Below are 25,692 nucleotides of genomic sequence, written 5' to 3' on the forward strand. Positions count from 1 at the left end.
CAGAATATGATCACAAGACAACTTAGCCAAAATCATTCCTTTAACCAAACACCAATTCTTGAACTTGGATGATGATGAATGAATTCTAACTGTCCATCCAAAGTTTATGTCTATAGAGATCAGACTGGTGGCTGCCAAGGGGGAGGGAAGGTGGGGGGGGGGATGGATGGATTGCAAGTTTAGGATTAGAAGATGCAAACTGGTATATGTAGGATGGATAAACAACAAAGTCCTACTGTATAGCACAGAAAACTATATCCAATATCCTGTGATAAACCAAAATGGAAAAGAACATGAAAAATAATATATACATATATATATAACAAAGTTTCTCTGTATACTGTGGTTTTGGTTCGATATTATTTTGACTGAGCTTCTATTTCACTTTAGGGTCCAAACAACTGTTAATCAGGGGTGAAATTCCAAGAATATTTTAAAATTTCTGAAGAACAGAAAGAAAGCTCTCTGTAATGAAATAGTTCCTTAATAAGAGAAGCATGGACAAAATTAAGATTTTCTGACATTTTAAGCATTTTTAAAGTATTTCTTCCTTACTAGAATGCTTCCATTTACCCTGAAGAACATATATCCCTATACCCTACAAAGAAAACATTTTGGTTTCTTTCCCCTGAACACTACATACATGCATCTTAACAGTACATTATGGAAATGTTTTCTGTAACTCAGCCAAAATTGCAATACCATCGATCGACATGGTGATTCTGCCTCCATACCTCGAAATAAGCGCTGTTATCCTTTATGTGCTTCTCTACGCACTGGCAGAGCTGCAGGATCCAGCTCCACTGCGTCTGCATCGCCGCTCGGTAGGCCTGACAGGTAAAACATAGCCACTGTTGCCGTCTGGACAGTAAGACACACGACTTACTTCTCAAGCATAAAAAACTCTAGTGTCTACATAGATGATAAGAATTCTTTAACAGAGTAAGACTTGAAAAATCGGGGTAGTCAAATGTCCCTCTAAACTATGAGTTTCCAGTTGTACAAAGCCAGCCCTAAAAGTTTAAATATAAATTTTTCAATCAGTCCAGTCACTTTCTTTCAAATTTTTAGCTTCTTGACATTTTTTTCTTAAAATATATGGAAAAAGCTAGCTCTGGCTGTTTGTCCATGAAAACCTCTTTAATATTAGAAATGGATGCAAGCTATCCCAGCTTTTTAGAAAACCAACCCTCCACCTGCCAACACTTGCCTGTATGGCATCTTCAGATATGCCTCTTTCATGACATTTTCCTCCATCTTTCTTTTTTCTGAATTTTTCTATTACTGGATCATAAAATACCCCTCCTGACACAAAAATACATGGTCTGTAGTTTTCTCTGTCTTTGCTTCCAAAACTAGTCTGGAAGCTCTTGGCAGGGGTGGGGGTGATTTATTTGTTTGTTTTTACTGGGACTGTTTGGGGAGGGTGGAAAAGGGCATAAGCAATCCCTTATTAGTGTAATTCTGGAATTACATTCAAGATAATACTAGGGGGACTTCCCTGGTGGCACAGTGGTTAAGAATCTGCCTACCAATGCAGCAGACACGGGTACGAGCCCTGGTCGGGGAAGATCCCACATACTGCGGAGCAACTTAAGCCTATGAGCCACAACTACTGAGCCCACGTGCCACAACTATTGAAGCCCACGTGCCTGGAGCCCGTGCTCGGCAACAAGAGAAGCCACCGCAATGAGAAGCCCGCACACCGCAACGAAGACTAGCCCCCGCTCACTGCAACTAGAGAAACCCGACATGCGGCAACGAAGACCCCAACACGGCCAAAAATTTAAAAATAGAAAAGATAATACTAGGAATTTTTATTTCATACGTTTTTACTTGAATATTTATTTACCACTTGGTGTCTCTTTCCTGAGAGCAAAAATATTGTAGAAAAGACACCTACTTACTAGAAAATATGCAAGAAACACCCTTTCATATTTAAGGTTCAGTTCACTGGCTTCCGGAAGAGGGCGCCCTTGATGCTCTAATGACTGTCTTATGTAAGCCTGTCCTTCCTCCTGGAAAAAACACTCCTGCTGAGCTCTGTCCAGGCAGCTTTTTGGGTGGAATGCATAAGGCAGCACTGGAAATCTGGCAACACATCTGGATCACATTACCTGCTCCCTCCAATTAAGCTACTTGAGTAAATTGGCTATAAAAGATACATCATGCATGGTCAGATTATTAGTTTCTTTTTCACATAAACTATAAAAGAGTTAATAATTAACTATTATCCATTGCCCACAAGACATTGGATGGGCCCATGGAATCGTAAGGACAACTACGGCTTAATTTTATTGTTCCAGACTTTCAGTTAATTAGACTAACAGCTCTACCTAAAAGTAATCAGGTTCACATCCACATTTTCCATTCCCATCAAAATTCTCAACCTACAATCGTATTTCCTAACAGCTTTCATGCCTCTACTCCAAAGAATATCTATCCCACTTTTAGTTGATCATCATAGAAAAGTATATCCAGACCCTTCATGATTCTAATTTCCTTTCCCTGGTGCCACCCTACCTTCTGTGTCTTTAACATTCCTATGCAGCATTTCCTGGGGATGAAAACCACATTTTTATATGAAAGAAGGTCACCTATAATATTCCCAAGAGCACCAAGTGAGGCCTAGAATTTTATGAACCTTTTGTGTCACGAAGACTTATTTCAGTGAACAAAGACTCTCAGATTCCTTTCTTCAATTGCGTGTCCCATTGTTAAGCATAGCTTCATTTTTCTTCCTCTGGAAATACACCACATCTGTCCATGTTACATGCTTCTCGCCCTCTTACATCACCCCCTGCACATTCAGACAGTCACTAACTCTAACCAGTAGATATCAGGCCCCAAAAGTAAACACACCCCACCCCCCACCACCCCACAGGCAGCCTGATAAACCCTAGGTCAACCCTCCCCTTCTGGGTCTGAAATGTGTGTGTTACACCCTGAGGAAACACCTCACAAAACCGGATCATGAATACAATTAGTAAATTAAATAATAACTAGTACTTCTTGAAAACCTACTGTGTACCAAGAACTGAACTAAATAGTAAGAGTACATTCTTCTTCTTCTCACACAACTCTATGGGTTAGAAGCAATTTCCCCCATTTTAGGTAAGTGAATGGGACCGAGTAAGGTTACATCGCTGGGGCAGTGTCATATGGTTAGGAAGAAATATCAACCTCAAAGCCTGTCAAGACAAGATCCTTTACAGTTACTGTACTACATCTCTTTGGCCACAGGGGTTGACAAAGTACCTTTATTGGAAGTGATGAGTGGGTGACACACTTCAGCAGAACTGAAGGCAAATCAGTATGATCTGTCAGAAACATTCTTTTTGATTCAGGTTATAATAGAAGTTTGATAGTTTGCATTTTTCAATTTATCAACAATAGAAGAATCTGAAGGGTAATAATCAAATGTCTGTATTCCACTGTGACTATTACACTTTCTGACTTACCTCAATGGTTAATCGGGCTGGGTGATTTTCCAGAAGCAGCTGCTCTGCTATCTCCTGAACTGATTTAATATTTTCTTCCTTTTGATCAAGTTCTCTCATTAATTCCTAATTTAAAGAAACAAGCAAGAAATATGTTAGAAAATGATAAAACCTGAAATGCATTTTTAACATCTAGTTACAGAAGTCATACTCACAGCGTGGTAATCTTTTTTCCGGGCTATGTTGGTATTTCTTTCACTCCAGTCATAAGCAACTTCCCCCTCTTCTTTTTCATTCAACCAAATAAGCTCATTAGTTGCACGAGTTACAAAATTGTGGAGTGTATCAAGGTGCCGTTCCTGATTCCTGGATGTGTTCTTTACAAGGAGAATCATTGTAAGAATCGTGTCTTTGCCACATAGAGGTAAAGGGAACAGGAAGTTAAAAAAACTTACCAAGAGTTTTGCATACTGATTTTCTAATCTGTGCAACTTTTCTGCATAAGTTAGTTTAAGAGGTGCCGTCATCTGGATCTATAACATGGGATAAAAAGATGGCAAGGTTAGGAATCTTAAGGAATTCTGATTCACAAGCAATGTATCGTTTACCCTGTTGCAACAGGGTTTTTATAGAAAGAGGAGAACAGAAGCTGGGATGAAATACATACAGATTTCAAATGCACATACCTCACTGATCTTAGCTTCTTTGAGGCTAGATTCAAATTCTTCAATAGCTTGGTGAACATTTTTATGATTTTCTAAATGGCTTTCAACACTTGGCAAATCTGATCCCCATTCAGTGCGGTCCAGCTGCACCTTTAAATAGAAAGATATAAGGTTTGAAAAAGAAACTGGTAGCAATAAAGCCTGAAATTCAGGTAAAGTAAATATTTTTACCTGCATCTCATCAACCCAATTCAAAAGATCCTGAACAAATTTCATGTTGATTTCCTCTTCTGTTAAATTCTGATCCAGTAGAGACGACTTGAGAAGGGGCTTTCGGATCTGCATCAGCTTCAGAGTTTGCAGGGAATTTGTCTCCACTCCTGAGCTGAAATTTGGAACTAATCCTGATGGGAAGCCAGGTGTATATGCAGGAGTGACAGATGGGGTCAGGCGAGAAGTCAGCCCTGATGACAGGCCTGAGGTCACGCTGGATGGGGTCAGGGAAGGCGTTAGACCCTGGGTCAGCCCTGAGTTCAGACTGGCATTTAAGGTCTGTGCAAACCCTGAGTTTAAACTCTGACTGATTCCTGATATCATGAGCTTCGTCTGCTCCGCTGTCAGCACGCGGCCTTTGCTGTACACTGAGGAACATTCATTCCTTAAGGCCAGGATGTCATCGCGCAGTTTTGCAACCCTGAAAAGAAAATCAAAAGGGATAAGCTATAATATAAGAGGCATTTTTCTCAAAGAGTGAACTTTAATGTAAACTAGGGACTTTAATTAACAATAACATACCAATATTGGCTCATCAGCTGTAACAAATGCATCACACTAGTGCAAGACGTTACTAACAGGAGAAGGGGCTTTGAGGGGGGATATGGGAACTCTGGACTTTCCACTCAATTTTTCTATAGACCTAAACTGCTCAAATAAATAAAGTCTATTTTAAAATGTCATTGTAATCACATTGATAAAAGTTTGCATCACAATTTTTTTCACTGAATATTGTACTATAAGTACTCTGCATATTATCACGATTTTTATAACTATATTTTATAATGAACACAATTACTACACTATAATATGATCATTCTCCTACTATTTGACATGTAGGATTCCAAATTTTTGTTACTATAAAATATTTCTGACATGAACAAAGGCTTTTTTCCCTATATTTATTTAGATATTTTCTATATTTAGAATTACTATAGATTCCTAAAAGTGGACTTACTGGGTCAAAGCATCATTTATAATTTTTGCTTTATATATCTCATGTATTTAGATATTTACATATATAATATATATAGTATTCAACCTGAAAGGTTCCATCCCTACTCCCAAACCTACTTCTCAGAGATACAGATGTTTATGCACATATATTTCTTCCAATACTTTATTAGGAACATTTTCATGATAAGATAAACAGAAAACTGAAATGCTGACTTAAAAGATAATTTTCACATACTGTCCCTTTTTCAAATATCACACATGAATATTTCAACTGTATGTTAGTTACTACAGAGTTAAATATTATATGTATCATAAAATTTTTTCTATTACTTACCTTTGAAGAACAAAACCTACTAAACACACCCAACTATGACAGAATTAACATGACACACATTTTCAACAAAAAAGAGCTTAAGAAATATTTCATAAAATTGTCACACTCTAAATTCTTAATGCAGGTGCCATGAAACAGTCACCCAGAAGGACAGGGCTGACCAACAAGCACTCTTACCTCTGTACCAACTGGTCTGCCTGGTAGTATTTTCCATCAATAAGAATCTGTACATCAATTACATGCTGGCGTAAAAGGTTCTCACATTCAAGGACATACCCGGCAATTTCTGCTTCATTCTGAAACTGCACCCCGGATTCTAATCTTTTAGAATCCTGTATTTTTAAAAGAACTCAATATTAATTCTACATTAATTAATTAATTAAACAAGTTTCAAAACTAGCCTCAAATATAAAACTCGAAGTATTAGAACAGAAGCTACTTGGATTTTCTCTGTTTTCCCTTTTGCTTCAAAAACATGTTTTCCCTCAAGAAAGCAAAGTAATCATAATCTTTAACAAACTTTGTTTCAGTAGACCAATCTACCCAACGTTATGCAAAGTTTTAGTTCATCCGAACACACTGACCCACCTACTGCAATCCCACCAGCTCCTGAAATGAACTTACAGACTGGAGAGCGTTTCGAGCAAGCATCAGTTTGTCTTCACAAATGACACTGCCCCTCTGAACTCGGCTGGCAATCTGCTGCAACATGTCCAATCTAAAAGAAGGAACGAGATAAAATAAAGCCTCTCCCTCTAAAGTCATAGAGTTGGCCATCCCTGAAAAATGCAGCCCACCAAAAGAAAAAACACAATCCCACACCAATGACTCCATACCTGTGTCCATCAAAGGATTCATTGCCAAAGCTAATGCAGGAATTGATCAGCGTTGGACCACAATGAACTGAGAGGAAATTTTCATTTGAATCAAGATTGGTTCGTGTGCTAGTCGTGTTACTAAACACAGAATCACTGCTACGGTAACTGTAACTACTGCTGTGCATTCTTATCCTTGCAATGATGTTCTTTCTTCCACCATTAAAAGTAGACTCAAAAGTAGAAGGTCTACAAAAAGCGCTACTTCTAACAGTGAAGAGTGGCGGCTGAATGGTACAGCTTTTAATGGCTCCTTAAATATGCTCCAACGTGCATATTCAACACACAGCAAATAATACACTGATAGCTATTCAGAAGAATCTCGCCTAGAGCCATGGGTTTACTAGCTGAGGTCTGCCTTTTGTAGCCTGCACTAAAGCCCTACAAGTATGGACAAGGCAGGCTGACTGGGGCGTCACTGGAGAAGACTTGCCAAATATTTTCACCAAGAGTCATCCATTTGCAACTGCCTCAAAAACAACTGTGATGCCTCCCAGGAGCCCAGGTACGATTAGAAAAGGTTATTCCGGCAAATCGTCAGCTAAAAGAACACAAAGAGTCAATCAGATCCTGATCACAGCTTTTTGGAAAAGGCCAGGTCTGTACTGAACAACACAGGGTTAAAAACTGATACTTACAAGCACCTATAAACAAATGAGTTTGAGGAGAAGCAAAGTACTTTTCCTTTTTAACCACCACGGTGTTTGTTGATTAGGTTAAATTAATGGAAAATTGTCCGTTTACCTTTCTTTATAGGATGAGCTCCCAGGAATGTTAGGTCTAATCGTACTGACGTTACTTTACATTTTTAAAAGCCAAAGTGCTAAGAAGAATATCAGTGCAATGCTTGCAAATTTAATTTGTCTGTGCTTATTTTTCCTTCCTATAGGTTATTACCTGGCCTAAGATCATTGGCTCTTTCGCATCTGTTTTTTACACACTCCCACGCTGCACAGCTATTATTTTGCAATACAGAGTTAATGCCAAAAAAAAACTTGTTGCATCAAGAAAAATGAAGGCATTGAATCAGCCAAGCTCCTAAATATTTTCCTGTCCCTAACACTGCAAGGCCAAACTGTTGCTTCTCCACCTAGAGGTAGATACTGTTCTTTTCACAAGGCAAGAAAAGGAAATTTGAGAGTGCCATGTCAGATATAGTTAGTAAAAAGAAAAGCACAAATAGTAATAGCAGCCAGCACCTAACATTTCTGAAGCAATTGTTACATGCCAGGAAATTAACTAATCATTTTACAGACACACTCAGAACCACCAAATGCAGTAGGTCCTATTACATCCTGTTTACAAAGGAAGAAACTGAAGCTTAGAGAGGTTACTGAATCTAAGATTACAGGGCTTGTACACTGAGCTAATAATTCATCCAGGATTGACTGGCTCCTAGACCTCGAACTCTTAACCATAGCATTCTTTCATTAACATATATTAAAATCCAGCTGCTATTCTGTCGACTAAAATCTACTGCGTACTCTTTCTGTGGCATCCTTTTCTACTCTTTCCGATGAGAGGCTGAGCATCCCATCTGAACCACCCAGAATTATCTCCTCCATAAAAGGTTCATCCTGGGTATTTCGAGCTTGTTCTGGTTCTAATGATCTAGTTATGTAGACAGAATATGCTGCTTTAACAACAGTGTCATCAGTGATTTAATAAAGGCCTGACAAGTTAGACCTGCCCCTGTATCTTCAACACATTAGTTCATATTTCTTCCATGTGGAAGTTACGAGGAGGCGCAGAGAGCATCAGGATACTGATAGCAGGCAGGGTGTTAAGTGTTGGCGACACGAGGAACTACAAAAACAGGAATCTGTCTCCACGTTACTAGAGCTCACAACTGTAAAATGGGCAGCCCTTAACCAATCACAGACACAAATACAAAATTACAACGGAGATGACGGCTATGAAGGAGCAATCCATATAAACAGGAGGGTTATCACCAAGACGTCTGAACCAACCTGGGAGACTGTGGAAAGTTTCTGGAGGAAATTACATTGAAGCCGAGATCTGAGAAAGACGAGGAGTGAAGAGGGGATGAAACAGACTTCCCAGCCAAAGGATCAGACAGTGCAGAGATCTCATAAATGGGGGAGGCTGGGACCTTGGCAAGTCAGAGCTCCTGAGAGGCAGACGGCGTGACCGCACTGCAGAAGTGAGGCGGCGTGGGGCCAGTCGGGCCTGAGGGCGATGCCTGGCCTGGCCACCGGTCCCCAGGCTGTAAGGCCAGCCCTATGGACTCAGGCCACACAAGCCCCACACACCACAAGTCAGGCTGGGATGTAAGGACTACCCCAGAGACACATCCATCCAACAAATGTGTCCTGAAGACCAAGCAGGACCTTCCCCGGCAGCTGGGTGTAGCGGGAGAGAAAGGATGAAGGTCAGTGATGTTTTCAGGGCAAAAAAGCAGAGAGGGAACTTAAGCTAGCATTTACTAAGTGTTCTCTAGAAGCGGCCTCACTGCCCTTCAAATAGAGGGTTCACTGCCCCGTAGAAAGAGGGCCGTAGCCACAAATACAACAAGAAACAAGATAAGTTCATGGTTAGTCTATGTTATGTATGGATGAACTTCTGGATCCAGGCCCTGGCAACTTTAAAGTCAGTTGGAGAAATTCTCATGGGTCATCCTGATTGGCTTTAAAACCGTAACCATCGTACGAGATGAGATTTCACACACCAACCTAGGCCCTCTTCAAACACTACTTCACCGATCCCTCCTCAAACCTCCTGGAAGAGTTTCTAGATAAGAAAATGGAGAATCAGAAAGGCTAAGTGACTTATTCAAGGTCACACAGCCAAGTGAATGAAAAAGGTAAATGTTGGTCTCCAAAGCTTAAGTTCTTTCCATGACACAGGCTGACCCCTCCCACTGGACACCCAGGGCAGAGGCCATCCCCACTCACCTTTCCACTTCGGGACGAAGAGCCTTCTCCCTCTCAAGCATGGCAATGATGAGCTTTCCCCACTCCTTTTCTATGTCATTGGGATGATAACCTTGAAGGAGTTTGATGCGTCCAAATTCTATCCAAATCTAGAGAAAACAACAACAAAAAAGTTAATGTGAAGCAAAGACGTAAAAAATTATGTTTCTTACATCAAGGTATATTATTAAAGATAACATTGGATACCTTATGATACCACTTATATGTAGAATCTAAAATATGACACAAATGAACTTTATGGAATAGAAACAGACTCACAGACACAGAGAACAGACTTGTGGTTGCCAAGGGGGAAGAGGGGTGAGGGAGGGATGGATTGGGAGTTTGGGGTTAGCAGACACAAACTATTATATATAGGATGGATAAAAAACAAGGTCCTACTATATAATAGCACAGGGAACTATATTCATTATGCTGTGATAAACCATAATGGAAAAGAATATGAAAAAGAATATACACATATGTATAACTGAATCATTTTGCTGTACAAGAGAAATTAACACAACACTGTAAATCAAGTATACTTCAATAAAATTTTTTTAAAATATTACATTTGACAATACAAAGGAAATTTCTGCTTACCTCTAATAATTTATACAGGCGTTTAATTTTTGATTTTTCTGTCTCCTTTGGTGGAATTTCTGTTTCTTTAAACTGTAAATACTGATTATAAAGTGCCTAAAAAGAAAGGGAAAATAAATGAAGGGCCAAACTTCAAAGACCTGTTTTCATTATCACATAATGTCACCACTTCAAACGCTATTTACTCTGTCGCGTGCCCTCGGTGGCATTCCTTTATAAAACAGACACTCAAGGACGCTGCTGATTCCCAGCCAGTCGGTAACCAGGCTGTATGGGATCTGAGGAGGGTGTAATTATGGCTATGAGTCCTGATTCAACATAGGCTACCCAGCCATCCGGATAGTGAAAACCACAGCAGTATCTACTATGGCTCTACTGACAATCTCTCATTATCCAAACAAGAAAATACATACTTTAAAAGATCCACTTCCCAAATGCCGTGCTTTAGCTTTTAGTTTTTGGAAAAATCATCTGATGCAATTCCCATAAAAAGGGGTGGGGAGTATTCTCCTCTATTTCATGGTCTATCCTTGAAAACAGAATTCTCATCAGATAGATAGGACTAAAATTTTGTTTCAATATCCCATTGGCCAAATTAAGCAGATCTTATAAGTAAACGAGACAGATGCTATTGGTTGCTGCTATTATTATAAAAGTTTGAACCATATAATTAAATTCTATCTAATTTATAGATATTAACTTGGGAATCTCTTAGATATGTTTATTATATTTATTAACAAGGACCTTATAAAAATTATGTTGATAAAGCATCTCCACATTTAATAAGTGTATACTAATTATTTCATCCTAATTCATGCTGCTTTAAGACAAGTCCCTGCAAACATTCAGGCAGACACATTTCTTTGAAGGATTCCATTTAATGTTTTGTTGGCTAATAAAATTATTTGGTATTTCCCCACAATATATTTTTTTCCTGTATCACGTCCTATCCCAGGCAACAGTCAGTAATCTGTGTAGTCACTCGAACTTCTTTAATAATTTAAGAATCTGTATTAATCAGAAGCCAGCAAGAATTTACTCAAATGTCTGGACAAAAGGAATCCATCTGGAAATAAATGGAACTTGAAATCTGAAAATTGGTTTAAACTCAAAATGCACCATTTCAGGATGTCCATAGGTGAATAAGCACGGAATGCCATCATGGGCTACCCACTGTTCACAGTAGACATGCTGATAGAAGGGGGAGGAAAGCTTTCCTGCCAGGAGAGGTTCCAGCCACAGAGGGAGACATCACACAAACAGCTTCAGAGAGAACTTAAACAGCATCACATCGACACACGCCAAGGAACTTTGCGCCAAGGACAAGTTCCCCGTGGCAACATGAATAAAAGCTATTCCACAGATGTTCCGTATAGACGCATGGACACAATTACTAACGTTAACAGGGCCCACCCTGGGTTAGGACCGTTTTTTGCAATGCTAGTCTGATCCAGAAAACAAAGTCTGCAATTCAAGGAATTAGACTTTGTTGTTCATATTCGCATTACCCATTTCTTGAAATAAAGTACACTACTTTGCTATGACAAATCCCAATGTACAAAATGAGACAACTTATCTTCAATACGTTTCTATATCTGTACTATCTTTTAATATTTCTATAATGTCTCTGCTCAAAGAGATGGACCCAGGTTCTTAGGTAGTAGTAAATGTTCTACTAAACCAGGAACTCATTTACTCTGGGAGTCAGATATGTATTTTCGAACTCATGGTGAAAGACGGTATGTACCTCTTGCCGTACCACAGGAGCCTCTGAGGCTGTTTTTTAACAGGATGTGACCACAGGCACAGGCCCTGCCACGGTCGCATTGCACAAGCTCCCGCCCCCCCTCGTGCCCCAGCCATCTGCTGTCTCCAGGCATCTCCCAGGCACCAAAAAGAATCTGGCAACGTCACTTCCAGAAACCTTCCCAAATTAAACCTTAAAACTCTCAACAATTCAAACCAAAGGGACTACAAATTTCTTTAAGATGTTGTCACTATTATCTTTTAATTATTAATGTTGACTTTCATTTTCTCTGTACAATAGGAGACGAATAAATAATTTGCCTGATGATTAGTACCTTGCCAAGGGCAATTTTTCTTCAATTTCTGAAATGACAGAACCATTTCAGCATTATTTAAAAGTTTAATAATAAACTCAATCCTACTTAACTTCTATAGGGACACAGACCTTGAGTTCTACAGGATTATTAGGAAATGTTCTCTCGGACATAGTGGTCACATGGTGTCTGATCCACTGGACGAGGTAGTTGACCATATTCTGGTATTCAATCCATTTGACTTCAACATCCTACAACGAGAAGATGGCAGAGAAGGTCTATATCTGCAGATTGTAACATTCACGTCTAACACAATCTGGCCAGAGGTCATTCTGTGGATTTGCAGGGCTTTAAGCCTGACGGAGAGGACCAGCTCCATGTTTTCTTCCTTTCCACCCGGTCCCAATCCTTTCCACTTAAACAGCCTTAAAAACACACGATCAACATCTGACCACTAAGACTAGCCTAAGGAGTGCCAGCTCTGATCCAGGGATCTAGGCTGCCTGAAGCACTGTGTTACAAAGGCTTCAGAGGCTGCATTGAAATGTAGCAGAAAAAAAAGAACACTGTGATCAATTTGGGGTGTTTTCCAGGTACTCAAGAAAGGCACTCAAAAGGCTTATAGCCTGCATAAGCCAGGTTAGTTGCCCTCTCTGCCAACCTTTCTAAGTCCACCTTATATCTGAAAGTCAAAGAGCTACGCGATACATAGGAAACCAGACAGGAGTGAAAACTAGAGGAAATGTACATGTGGGATGATTCAAGTACTGTTAGGCAAACTTTTTTTAAAATGGAGGAGACTGGAAAATTGTAAACTGCCTTACTCAATTAAGTATTTGATGACTGCTTATGATGTTCAAAGCATTGTGCTAAGCATTGTAATAAAAATATAATACTTCAAGACATGATCTCTTTTATCAAAGAGTTTCTGTCTAGATGAGGACTCAGAGAGTCATAATATAAACAGTTACGCAAAACGAAAAGCAGCATTTAAGAAGTGTTGAAATAACGGAAACGGGTATGTACATGTGAGGCGCTGAGGTAAGAATCAGGTGAGCATAAATGTGCCTCAAAATGATCACTGAAGGTTTCCTGGGAGAGGGAATCCCTGAGCAGTTGTACAATGACCAGTAATTGTTGGTGGCTGGCAGAAGGAGCAGAGAAAAGATGGGGGATGGGGGTCAAGGGAGTCAGGACTCTGAAACAGAAATGCCCCGGACACCACAAACAGTTCACGTGGGGAATGATGTGGGTAAGCAGAACTGATAAAAGGCAGAATTGTGGACGTCAGAACATCTAGACTGGGTTGAACCTTGCAAGCCACATGGAGCCACGGAAGTTTTTCTAGCTCACGTGGCGACAATGTGCAGAGTTCATGGGAAGAGAAAAACAATGGAGAAAGTAAGCCAAAAGAAAGCTCTCATCCTCATTCTAGTGAAGGGATAAGAGTGAGGAACTGGGTACAGGCAGTGAGAAGACCAAGCAAGGAACGGCCACAATAACATTTTGGAGCAACACTCAACCCTGAGTCACTGGCAGACACTGGAGCAGAGGGGGAGCATGGGACCAAGTCACCTGGGGACCAGCCTTTGTGAGAAAGAACATGAGGAGAGAATGGAAACAAGCCTCAAGCAATAGCACACAGAGGCGAAATAAGAGACCCAAAAGGGGAGCTCCCAAACCTTCAAAGTGAGACAGAATAAAGGAGAAATCTGCAGGAGGAGAGGAGAAGTCAGGGTGAGGGGGGTCCCCCCAAATGCACGTCATGTACAGGGTGTCCTGTCCTCCAGAAATGCACAGCACTTGTCAGCAGGACCAGCACAAAACGCACCGCTGAAATGAACTGCACAGACTTTGGGAAGCAGTGGACTAAATAAAGAGCCCAAAGCTACTCGTCAGAGACTGTGTCCTGCTACGAAGAAGCTCCGTTAATTTGGCAAAATCAAATCGCCCTCCTTCGGGCCTCACCTTTAAATGAGAAACCAACTCAGAGCTACCTTTCCTCCTGGGACCACGTAAGTTAAAAAACTTGAAAGTGATTTCAAAAGTGAGATATTCTCTGCATACCTTCTCTGCAGAGAAGGATACCAAGTAGGGCAGCTGTAAAACAGCAGTAAGTTTAAAAAGAAAATCTCTAAATTAAGAGACCTATTAACTCAAATCCTTTAAAAAATATTTGATAATTAAAAACTGTAAACTCATACAACTTGACAGCAAAAAAAATAATCCAATCGAAAAAAGGGAAGAAGACCTAAACAGACATTTCTCCAAAGAAGAAATACAAATGGCCAACAGGCACATGAAAATATGTTCAACCACGCTAATTATTACAGAAATGCAAATCAAACCTACAACGAGGTACCACTTCACACTGGTCAGAATGGCCATCATTAAAAAGTCTACAAATAACAAATGCTGGAGGGGGTATGGAGAAAAGGGAACCCTCCTACACTGTTGGTGGGAATGTAAATTGGTGCAGCCACTATGGAGAACAGTATGGGGGTTCCTCAGAAAACTAAAAATAGAATTACCATAAGATCCAGCAATCGAGCCTCATCTACCAGAGGGCAGACAGCAGAAGCAAGAAGAACTACAATCCTGCTGCCAGTGGAAAGAAAACCACATTCACAGAAAGACAGACAAAATGAAAAGGCAGAGGACTATGTACCAGATGAAGGAACAAGACAAAACCCCAGAAAAACAACTAAATGAAGTGGAGATAGGCAAACTTCCAGAAAAAGAATTCTGAATAATGATAGTGAAGATGATCCAGGACCTCAGAAAAAGAATGGAGGCACAGATTGAGAAGACGCAAGAAATGTTTAACAAAGACCTAGAAGAATTAAAGAACAAACACCTAGAAGAATTAAAAAACAAACAAACAGACATGAACAATACAATAACTGAAATGAAAAATACACTAGAAGGAATCAATAGCAAATAACTGAGGCAGAAGAACGGATAAGTGACCTGGAAGACAGAATGGTGGGATTCACTGCCACGGAACAGAATAAAGAAAAGAGAATGAAAAGAAATGAAGACAGCCTAAGGGACCTCTGGGACAGCATGAAACGCACCAACATTAGCATTATAGGGATCCCAGAAGGAGAAGAGAGAGAGAAAGGACCAGAGAAAATATTTGAAGAGATTATAGTTGAAAATGTCCCTAACATGGGAAATGAAATGGCCATCCAAGTCCAGGAAGCACAGAGAGTCCCAGGCAGGTTAAACCCAAGGAGAAACATGCCGAGATATGCAGTAATCAAACTGACAAAAATTAAAGACAAAGAAAAATTACTAAAAGCAACAAGGGAAAAATAACAACATACAAGGGAACTCCCATAAGGTTACAGCTGATTTCTCAGCAGAAACTCTACAAGCCAGAAGGGAGTGGCATGATATATTTAAAGTGATGAAAGGGAAGAACCTACAACCAAGATTACTCTACTCACAAGGATCTCATTCAGATTCAATGGAGAAATCAAAAGCTTTACAGACAAGCAAAAGTTAAGAGAATTCAGCACCACCAAACCAGCCCTACAACAAATGTGAAAGGAACTTCTCTAAGTGGGAAACACAAGAGTAGAAAAGGACCTACAAAAACAAACCCGAAACAATTAAGAAAGTGGTAATAGGAACATACATATCGATAATTACCTTAAATGTAAATGGATTAAATGCTTCAACCAAAAGACACAGGCTCGCTGAATGGATACCAAAACAAAACCCAAATATATGCTGTCTACAAGAGACCCACTTCAGACCTAGGGACACATACAGACTGAAAGTGAGGGGATGGAAAAAGATATTCCATGCAAATGGAAATCAAAAGACAGCTGGAGTAGTAATACTCATATCAGATAAAAGAAACTTTAAACAAAGAATGTTAAAAGAGATAAGGAAGAACACTACATAATGATTAAGGGATCAATCCAAGAAGAAAATATAACAATTACAAATATATATGCACCCCCAACATAGAAGAATCTCAATACATAAGGCAAATGCTAACAGCTATAAAAGAGGAAATCAACAGTAACACAGTAGTGGGGGACTTTAACACGTCACTTACACCAATGGACAGATCATCCAGACAGAAAATTAATAAGGAAACACAAGCTTTAAATGACACAATACACCAGATAGATTTAATTGATATTTATAATTCATTCCATCCAAAAACAGCAGATTACGTCTTCTTCTTAAGCGCACACGGAACACTCTCCAGGACAGATCATATCTTGGGTCACAAATCAAGCCTCGGTAAATTTAAGAAAATTGAAATCATAGCAAGCATCTTTTCCAACCACACCACTATGAGATTAGAAATAAATTACAGGGAAAATAACATAAAAAACACAAACACATGGAGGCTAAACAATACGTTACTAAATAACCAAGAGATCACTGAAGAAATCAAAGAGGAAATCAAAAGATACCTAGAGACAAATGACAAAGAAAACATGACGATCCAAAACCTATAGGATGCAGCAAAAGCAGTTCTAAGAGGGAAGTTTATAGCAATACAATCCTACCTCAAGAAACAAGAAAAATCTCAAATAAACAATCTAACCTTACACCTAAAGGAATTAGAGAAAGAAGAACAAACAAAAGCTATAGTGGAAGGAAAGAAATCATAAAGATCAGAGCAGAAATAAATGAAATAGAAACAAAACAAAAACAATAGCAAAGATCAATAAAACGAAAAGCTGGTTCTCTGAGAAGATAAAACTGATAAACCTTTAGGCAGACTCAAGACAGAGAGGACTCAAATCAATAAAATTAGAAATGAAAAAGGAGAAGTTACAACTGACACCGCAGAAGTACAAAGCATCATAAGAGACTACTACAAGCAACTCTGTGCCAATAAAATGGACAACCTGGAAGAAATGGACAAATTCTTAGAAAGGTGTAAACTTCCAAGACTGAACCAAGAAGAAACAGAAAATATGAACAGACCAATCACAAGTAATGAAATTGAATCTGTGATTAAAAATCTTCCAACAAACAAAAAGTCCAGGATCAGATGGCTTCACAGGTGAATTCTATCAAACATTTAGAGAAGAGGTAACACCCATCCTTCTCAAACTCTTCCAAAAAATTGCAGAGGAAGGAACACTGCCAAACTCATTCCTTGAGGCCACTGTCCCCCTGATACCAAAAGCAGACAAAAATACTACAAAAAAAGAAAATTACAGACCAATATCACTGATGAATATAGATGCAAAAATCCTCAACAAAATACTAGCCAACAGAATCCAACAACACATTAAAAAGATCATACACCATGATCAAGTGGGATTTATCCAGGGGATGCAAGGGTTCTTCAATATATGCAAATCAATCAATGTGATACAGCATATTAACAAATTGAAGAATAAAAACCGTATGATCATCTCAGTAGATGCAGACAAAGCTTTTGACAAAATTCAACACCTATTTATGATAAAAACTCTCCATAAAGTGGGCACAGAAGGAACCTACCTCAACATATTAAAGGCCATATATGACAAACCCACAGCAAACATCATTCTCAATGGTGAAAAACTGAAAGCATTTCCTCTAAGATCAGGAACAAGACGAGGATGTCCACTCTCATCACTATTATTCAACATAGTTTTGGAAGTTCTAGCCACACAATCAGAGAAGAAAAATAAAAGGAATCCAAATTGGAAAAAAAGAAGTAAAACTGTCACTGTTTGCAGATGACATGACACTATACATAGATAATCCTAAAGATGCCACCAGAAAACTACTAGAGCTAATCAATGCATTTGGTGAAGTGGCAGGATACAAAATTAATGCACAGAAATCTCTTGCATTCCTATACACTGACAACGAAAGATCAGAAAGAGAAATTAAGGAAACAATCCCATTCACCACTGCAACAAAAAGAATAAAATACCTAGGAATAAACCTACTTAAGGAGGTAAAAGACCTGTACTCAGAAAATTATAAGACACTGGTGAAAGAAATCAAAGATGACACAAATAGTTGAAGAGATATATCATGTTCTTGGATTGGAAGAATCAATATTGTGAAAATGACCATACTACCCAAAGCAATCTACAGATTCAGTGCAATCCCTATCAAATTACCAATGGCATTTTTTACAGAACTAGAACAAAAAAATCTTAAAATTTGTATGGAGACACAAAAGACCCTGAATAGCCAAAGCAATCTTGAGGGAAAAAAAGGGAGCTGGCGGAATCAGGCTCCCTGACTTCAGACTATACTACAAAGCTACAGTAATCAAGACAATATGGTATTGGCTCAAAAATAGAAATATACATCAATGGAACAGGATAGAAAACCCAGAGATAAACCCACACACCTATGGTCACCTAATCTATGACAAAGGAGGCAAGGATATACAATGGAGAAAAGGCAGTCTCTTTAATAAGTGGTGCTGCGAAAACTGGACAACTACATGTAAAAGACTGAAATTAGAACACTCCCTAATACCATACACAAAAATAAACTTAAAGTGGATTAAAGACCTAAATGTAAGACTGAGCACTATAAAACTCTCAGAAGAAAACACAGGAAGAATGCTCTTTGACATAAATCACAGCAAGACCTTTTTTGATGCATTTCCTAGAGTAATGGAAATGAAAACAAACAAAAAAAAACCAAACAAACAAATGGGACCTAATGAAACTTAAAAGCTTTTGCACAGCAAAGGAAACTACATATATATATATATATAAAAACCAGGAATCCCATGCCTGGGCGTATAGCCAGACAAAACTCTAATTCAAAAAGATACATGCACCCCAATGTTCATAGCAGCACTATTTACAATAGCCAAGACATGGAAACAATCTAAATGTCCATTGACAGATGAATGGATAAAGAAAATGTGACACGTATACATACAATGGAATATTACTCAGCTGTAAGAAAGAATGAAATAATGCCATTTGCAGCAATGTGGATGGACCTAGAGATTGTCATACTGAGTGAAGTAAGTCAGAAAGAGAAAGACAAATACCATATGATATCACTTATATGTGCTATCTAAAATATGACACAAATGAACTTATCTATGAAACAGAAACAGAATCACAGACATAGAGAGCAGACTTGTGGTTGCCAAAGGAGGGGGGTTTGGGAAGGCGTGGAGTGGGAGGTTGAAGTCAGCAGAACTATATTCAATATCCTATGATAAACCATAATGGAAAGTAACATTAAAGAAAAGAATGTGTGTGTGTGTGTGTGTGTGTGTGTATAACTGAATCACTTTGTTGTACAGCAGAAATTAACACAACATTGTAAATCGACTATATTTCAATTTTAAAAAGTCATATTTAAAAAACTGTAAAAAGCACTGTCAGAGAATTCAGTCAGTTCTGAGTCAGCAGCTTCAGAATGGAAAAATCAATACTCACGTTTGCACCAATGCCTTCACCACCTTCAGGGACTTTGGGAAATGCGTCATAGAGAGATGATACATAAGTTATTACTGATTTTTCATCAGGTGAGGAGACATCAACATCTAAAAGCAGCAACATGAATTATTTCAAAATGCTGATCAATCACTTTGTATCAGACTTTCCAGCCCGTGGACATCTGGTCAAAATAATCACTCACCTTCAGGATCCAGAAGTCTTATAACACCGATTTTTTCTGCTACATAGAAAGCGTGCTCTAAATTTGCAAGGTTGCTTTGAACAGCAACAGTATTCATGTCTATCAGGTCCGGCCTAGGAAAAAAGGCACCATATTAATGGTGTTTTTCACTTGCCAATTCAACATGAAATTACATGTGTACCTATTGACATAACAACTCCTGCAAATATTATTACGAAGCCTGTGTTGAAATACAGAGTTTTTCATCCAGTCTTTACCAGTCTGTGAACTAAAAACGCCCCCTGCCATATCAGTAAACGAAGGATGTTGCAGCCTTGAAGCCATCACATTACAGCCACCCCGACCTTGAGTCCTAAGGGAACTCAGGAAGGAAACAGGATGCCCGCCATCAAACCATTAGACATTGCAGTCACCCCTGATGATGCACCCTGAGAAGACTCAGAATGAGAAAAGCAGGATACTGGCCCCAGACTGCTGAGGTGCATATCAAAGGAATGATTTCAGTAAGCCCAGACTCTTGCATCTTCCCATAGAAAAGCGCTAAATTCCTTAACTTGAGATGTCTGCTTTTCTTTAATTAACAGTAATCATTTGATATTCCAACTCCCTGGTCTTTGTTGCTCCCCACTTGCTGGCTCCCCACTTGCCTCTTCAGAGCAGTCCCTCAGAGCTATCTGAGATGCTGCGTCCCGGGATTAAGTCCTCAGTTTTGTCCACCAAATAAAACACAACTCTCAACTTTTAGGTTGTACATTTTTCAGTCGACACTCGCTTCTCTCAGAAACTTTTGTGTGCCAAAAGCAAATGTAGGAAAATATAACAATTTTAATGTATAAACTTTCAGCAAAGTCTACAAATTCCTCATGATCAGAATATATTGGGTTGGCCAAAAAGTTCCTTCACGTTTTAAGTAAAAGTAAAAGACACATTTTTTCATTTTCAGCAAGGACTTTATTGAACAACGTATTCACCGTTTTGTTCCACTACCTTCTGACATTTTTCAGGCAACTTCATAATTCCATCTTCCCAAAACTTTTTATCTTTTTGAGCAAAGAACTGTTCCAGGTGCCTTTTACAGTCTTCCAGGGAAATGACATTTTTTCCATTTAAGAGAATTTTGTAAAGACTGAAATAAATGGAAATCCGAAGATGCAATATCTGGGGAATACGGTGGATGAATCAGAACTTCCCAGCCAAGCTGTAACAATTTTTGCCAGGTCACCAAAGAAACATTCAGTCCTGTGTTATCCTAATGGAAGATTATGCATTTTCTGTTGACCAATTCTGGACACTTTTTGTCGAGTGCTGCTTTCAGTTGGTCTAATTGGGAGCAGCACTTGTTGGAATTAATCGTTTGGTTTGTCCGGAAGGAGCTCATAATAAAGGACTCCCTTCCAATCCCACCATATACACAACATCACCTTCTTTGCATGAAGACCAGCCTTTGGTAGGGTTGGTGGTGGTTCATTTCTCTTCCGTTCCATATCATTGTACAGTATCCACTTTTCATCACCCATCACAATTTGTTTTAAAAACGGAACATTTTCATTTTGTTTAAGTACAGAATCGCATGCGGAAATACAGTCAAGAAAGTTTTTTTCACTTAACTTATGTGGAACCCAAACATCCAAGCTATTAACATAACCAAGCTGGTGCAAATAATTTTCAATGCTTGATTTGGATATTTTGAGTATGTTGGCTATCTACCGCGTGGTATAAGGTTGATTGTTCTCAATTAATGTCTCGATTTGATCACTATCAACTTCAACTGGTCTACCCGACCGTGGAGCACTGTCCAGTGAGAAATCTCCAGCATGAAACTTCACAAACCACTTTTGACACATTCGATCAGTCACAGCACCTTCTCCATACACTACACAAATCTTTTGTTGCGTTTCAGTTGCGTTTTTACCTTTCTTGAAATAATAAAGCATAATATGCCAAAAATGTTGCTTTTTTTCTTCCATCTTCAATATTAAAATGGCTACACAAAAATTCACCAATTTTGACAAGTTTCTTTTTTTTAAATGCACGCTGATATGATAGCTGTCACAATACAAGCTAACAAAATTGCTTCGAATGAAGTTAAAGACAACTAAGCGCTATTAGAGGCATCTTAATGCAAAAAAGCAACAAACCTTTTGGCCTACTCAATATATGAATATGTGTCGCATTCAATCTGTTTAAACCCCACTACCTCAAAAGCATCCATCTAATCCAACTTCTTCTCATCCTGGGAGCAGAGATCAAGCCCCACCTCCTCTGTGGTGCCTTCACTCATCTTTCCAGCCCTCATTTCTTTCCCTTCTGTTCCCTGAACTCTTTATAGTCTTGGGCCTGTGTCAGTTAATTTGGCACCTGGAATAATCACATACTTCTTTGTACTCTAAATTCACTGTTCAATGTGCAGGCACATCTTGTTTCTCCTGACTGGTCAACTCTAAGACTGCAAGAACCATGTGGTTTTAATGAACCTCTGTATTTTATCCTTCTGCTGAGATAAAGAGTGGCGTATACATTGTAGACACTTAATAAATATCTACCAATAAATTGGTAAGTAGGTTGGTTAGTAAATTGAACCATAAATGAAAGACTAAAATAAGCATTAGCTTATATCTTCACGAGCACACATTACACACATACACACCCCAGATTTCACCTCTTTCTAATTTGTGAGACTTCCATGATGCTCTAAACCACAGGGATAATTGAGGCTGGCTCTATCTACACATAAGACAAGAAAAGACTTCCTGAATACTCCTTGAATACAAAGTGACAAAACACAGTAGCTGGAAACTTAACTCAAGGCTAGAAGCCAGTCAAGAAACTTTCCTCTCAAAACCAAAGCATTAAAAAAATGCAGAAACAAATGTGAAAACAGTAAAGTCTTCAAAAAGAGTGGCACCCACCTCTAAAATCTCTAAGAACCTGTTTCTCAACATCTAAGGAAAGGCTCTCTTTCCAACCTCCAAGGGCAATCTGCTTTTCTCAAAATAACCCTTTGAGGGTCTGCAGAAAGAGTGGGAGGGCTCAGAGGTAGTATGGGAGGATGAAACACAATTATTCTGAATACTATGAGAAGACTGTTTACATGAGGAAAATATATCATTTATCTTAGGGAGGGAAACAGAAATCTGTACTCTTATTTTTATCTGATGAGAAAGCAGACCTCCAAAGAAATCTACTCACAGTTTTATAGCCCTCTGAAGTGTTCATAACCTTGATTTTTTTTTTTTTTTTTTTTTGTGGCGTTGGGTCTTCATTGCTGCACGTGGGCTTTCTCTAGTTGTGGCGAGCTGGGGCTACTCTTCATTGTGGTGCGTGGGCTTCTCACTGCAGTGATTTCTCTTGTTGCAGAGCATGGGCTCTAGGCACACAGGCTTCAGTAGTTGTGGTGCATGGGCTCAGCAGTTGCGGCTCGCGGGCTCTGGAGCACAGGCTCAGTAATTGTGGCGCATGGGCTTAGTTGCTCCGCGGCATGTGGGATCTTTCAGAACCAGGGATCGAACCCGTGTCCCCTGCATTGGCAGGCAGATTCTTAACCACCACACCACCAGGGAAGTCGAGAAGTGTTCATAACCTTGAAATGTAACTACCTACCTACCTATTTCCCAGGAATTATTTGGAAATTCTTTAATTCTTTTCACATTACCACCAATATGATCACTGAAAAGGGAACCCACATTGATTACACGAACTATGAATCTACTGACAACAACATAGGTAAATGACATACCTAAAAATAACATTTTTTATTCACACAGAAGTATTTTGAAGAATCTTCCAACTTCAAGATTACTAAACAGGTGTGGATGATAGTCTAGACAAAAACAAACCTCTGAAGTTCAAAAAATTGTTTTGCGTCCACAAAGTTCTGACATTTTAAAGAAATAAAAAACCAACGTTTCTGAGTTTGCCAAATCTCCCGACAAGAAAGGGCACGTTACCATGCAAAGCCTGCCATTAGCAAAGAAAGTAAACACTGAGTAATCCCCGAGAATGAATAAAGTCATTGAAGAATTTAGTTCTCCACTGAGAGAACAAAACATAAAACCTCCTTCAGAATGACATAGTTGTTTCAGCACAAAAGCAGCTGTGTAATGCATCAATCTGGGGTAAGTCACCTCTTTTTTCATGATATTTAACCCTTTAATGGCACAAAAGCTGCAATGGTTTTCCTCCACTGAAAGACTGCAGTAGACAAATCTTAATGAAGGAAAATGCTTTTTTAAAACTACTGCAAAAAAGTAGCAGCCTCCAAGTTGTCATAATTCTACCCTCCCCTGGGGTCCCGTTTCAGTCTCCCATCCTGCTTTTCCTCAGTTGTCTGGAGCTTCCAGAAGTCCCATGTGCTGTGACCTACCTTTCTTTCTCCTTCATCACCTCACTGGGATCATATAACCCTTAAAAACTTCAACTATTTTCCACCTACAGAAGATTTTTATTTTCATTCTAAAGGTTCCATTTCACTGTAACATCTCCCTTTTGGGGCACTTTCACAGGAAATTTTATTCCCATCTGAGGTTTGACTAAGCAAAGGCTGTGAGCAGTGAAGTTCCTGTATTAGTTTAGATAGTTGAGTGTTAACTAGTGTAATTTCCCTGTTCACTGAAGACCACTGAAAATCGTATAATGTAATCCTCTGCCACTAAAATAATATATACTAGTCTTTTTATGGAAAAAAAGCCATTGTGACTCTTACTTGTATTATTATTCTATGATACTGTAATCTTTTCTCAATGACTCGATCATCATGGATAGCAGTTTTTAAAACATATTTATATCCCATCTTTTTCCCATTAAATGAGTAAAAACAACTTACAAAGAAATAAAAACAAGAGATGGTCACATACATTTTAAATTAGAAATATAAAACCAAGATAAGGCCATAAGATGAAGTTGAAAGAAAGGCCAAAAATTGCAAACCACTTCTACGCATGCTTAGTGTCTTTGATTTATTCCCAAAAATACAGGACAAAAAGGTATCAAATGAAACAGTAACTGTCATAATGCAAAATAATTTTGGATAAAAGTAATGCTTATCTTGCATACAACACCCATTTTAAAAGTGCATTCTCCCTGGACAAAATAAGATATATATACACCCACAAGCATATATACATATATATGTATGGTATTTATGTATATAGAGGCATTTGGAGAGAGAGAGAGATGTGTGTATGTGTGTGTGTGTGTGTGTGTGTGTGTGTGTGTGTGTGTGTGTGTGTGTGTATAAAATATAAAGATATCATCACCCACACTGATAGCCAAACTAATGGAACATTAAAATTCTATAAGAGATTTTTTGGTATAGACACCCCAAGTAACTTTGCAGTCCTCAAACACTTTACTAACATATTAGCTCACATAAGTATTAGATATGATTCTGAGAGAAAATCTGACTTAGTGTCACAAATGGCTGAAGATTAGGCTTCTATATTTTATCACGTCCAACACCAATGAGCCCAACTACAAGGAGCATGAAGCAAAGTCAAAATACCTGGAAAGAAAGTCCTTAGAAATTGCCATCGGAACATACCAGAGAGGGCACTGATAAAAGTTAGCTAAGAAAAGAATACAGTAGTGCAGACACAAGATTACCAAATCCTGAACCAAAAATGTGACAACTGCTGAAAGGACATATATAAGAAATATCAATAGTCAAAGTCCAAATCAGGATTTGTTTCCAAAGTATGGAAAAAAAGATTTAAATTCATAGAGTTTGTTACAACTTAAATATCCATTGACAGATGAATGCATAAAGAAGATGTGATATATATATATATACACACACACACACACACACACACACACACAATGTAATATTACTCAGCCATAAAAAAATGAAATAATGCCATTTGCAGCAACATGGATGCAACTAGAGATTATCACACTAAGTGAAGTAAGTCAGAAATAGACAAATACCGTATGATATCACTTACATGTGGAATCTAAAATA

The 25,692-nt window shown here is 38.8% G+C and overlaps 1 protein-coding gene across 30 annotated transcripts in view; it reads right to left on the reverse strand.

The window, feature by feature from the left end:
* DST (dystonin) overlaps positions 1–25,692 on the reverse strand; it is a 497,752-nt gene that overhangs the window by 170,488 nt on the left and 301,572 nt on the right. For 27 of the 30 annotated variants that reach the window (XM_033864484.2, XM_033864483.2, XM_033864472.2 and 24 more), the window contains 13 exons: positions 19,734–19,846; positions 19,532–19,638; positions 12,272–12,391; positions 10,081–10,176; positions 9,460–9,587; positions 6,294–6,387; positions 5,847–6,001; positions 4,337–4,799; positions 4,127–4,255; positions 3,896–3,973; positions 3,656–3,817; positions 3,462–3,566; positions 735–830 (listed from right to left, as the gene is read on the reverse strand). In XM_033864484.2, the coding sequence (XP_033720375.1) occupies positions 735–830; positions 3,462–3,566; positions 3,656–3,817; positions 3,896–3,973; positions 4,127–4,255; positions 4,337–4,799; positions 5,847–6,001; positions 6,294–6,387; positions 9,460–9,587; positions 10,081–10,176; positions 12,272–12,391; positions 19,532–19,638; positions 19,734–19,846 (1,846 nt within the window). Of the gene's footprint in view, positions 1–734; positions 831–3,461; positions 3,567–3,655; positions 3,818–3,895; positions 3,974–4,126; positions 4,256–4,336; positions 4,800–5,846; positions 6,002–6,293; positions 6,388–6,505; positions 6,846–9,459; positions 9,588–10,080; positions 10,177–12,271; positions 12,392–19,531; positions 19,639–19,733; positions 19,847–25,692 lie in introns of those variants that run through there. The other 3 variants (XM_033864481.2, XM_019931451.3, XM_019931452.3) reach the window with 3 other exon arrangements.

This window comes from Tursiops truncatus, chromosome 10 (assembly GCF_011762595.2).
Source record: "Tursiops truncatus isolate mTurTru1 chromosome 10, mTurTru1.mat.Y, whole genome shotgun sequence".
Lineage (NCBI taxonomy): Eukaryota > Metazoa > Chordata > Mammalia > Artiodactyla > Delphinidae > Tursiops > Tursiops truncatus.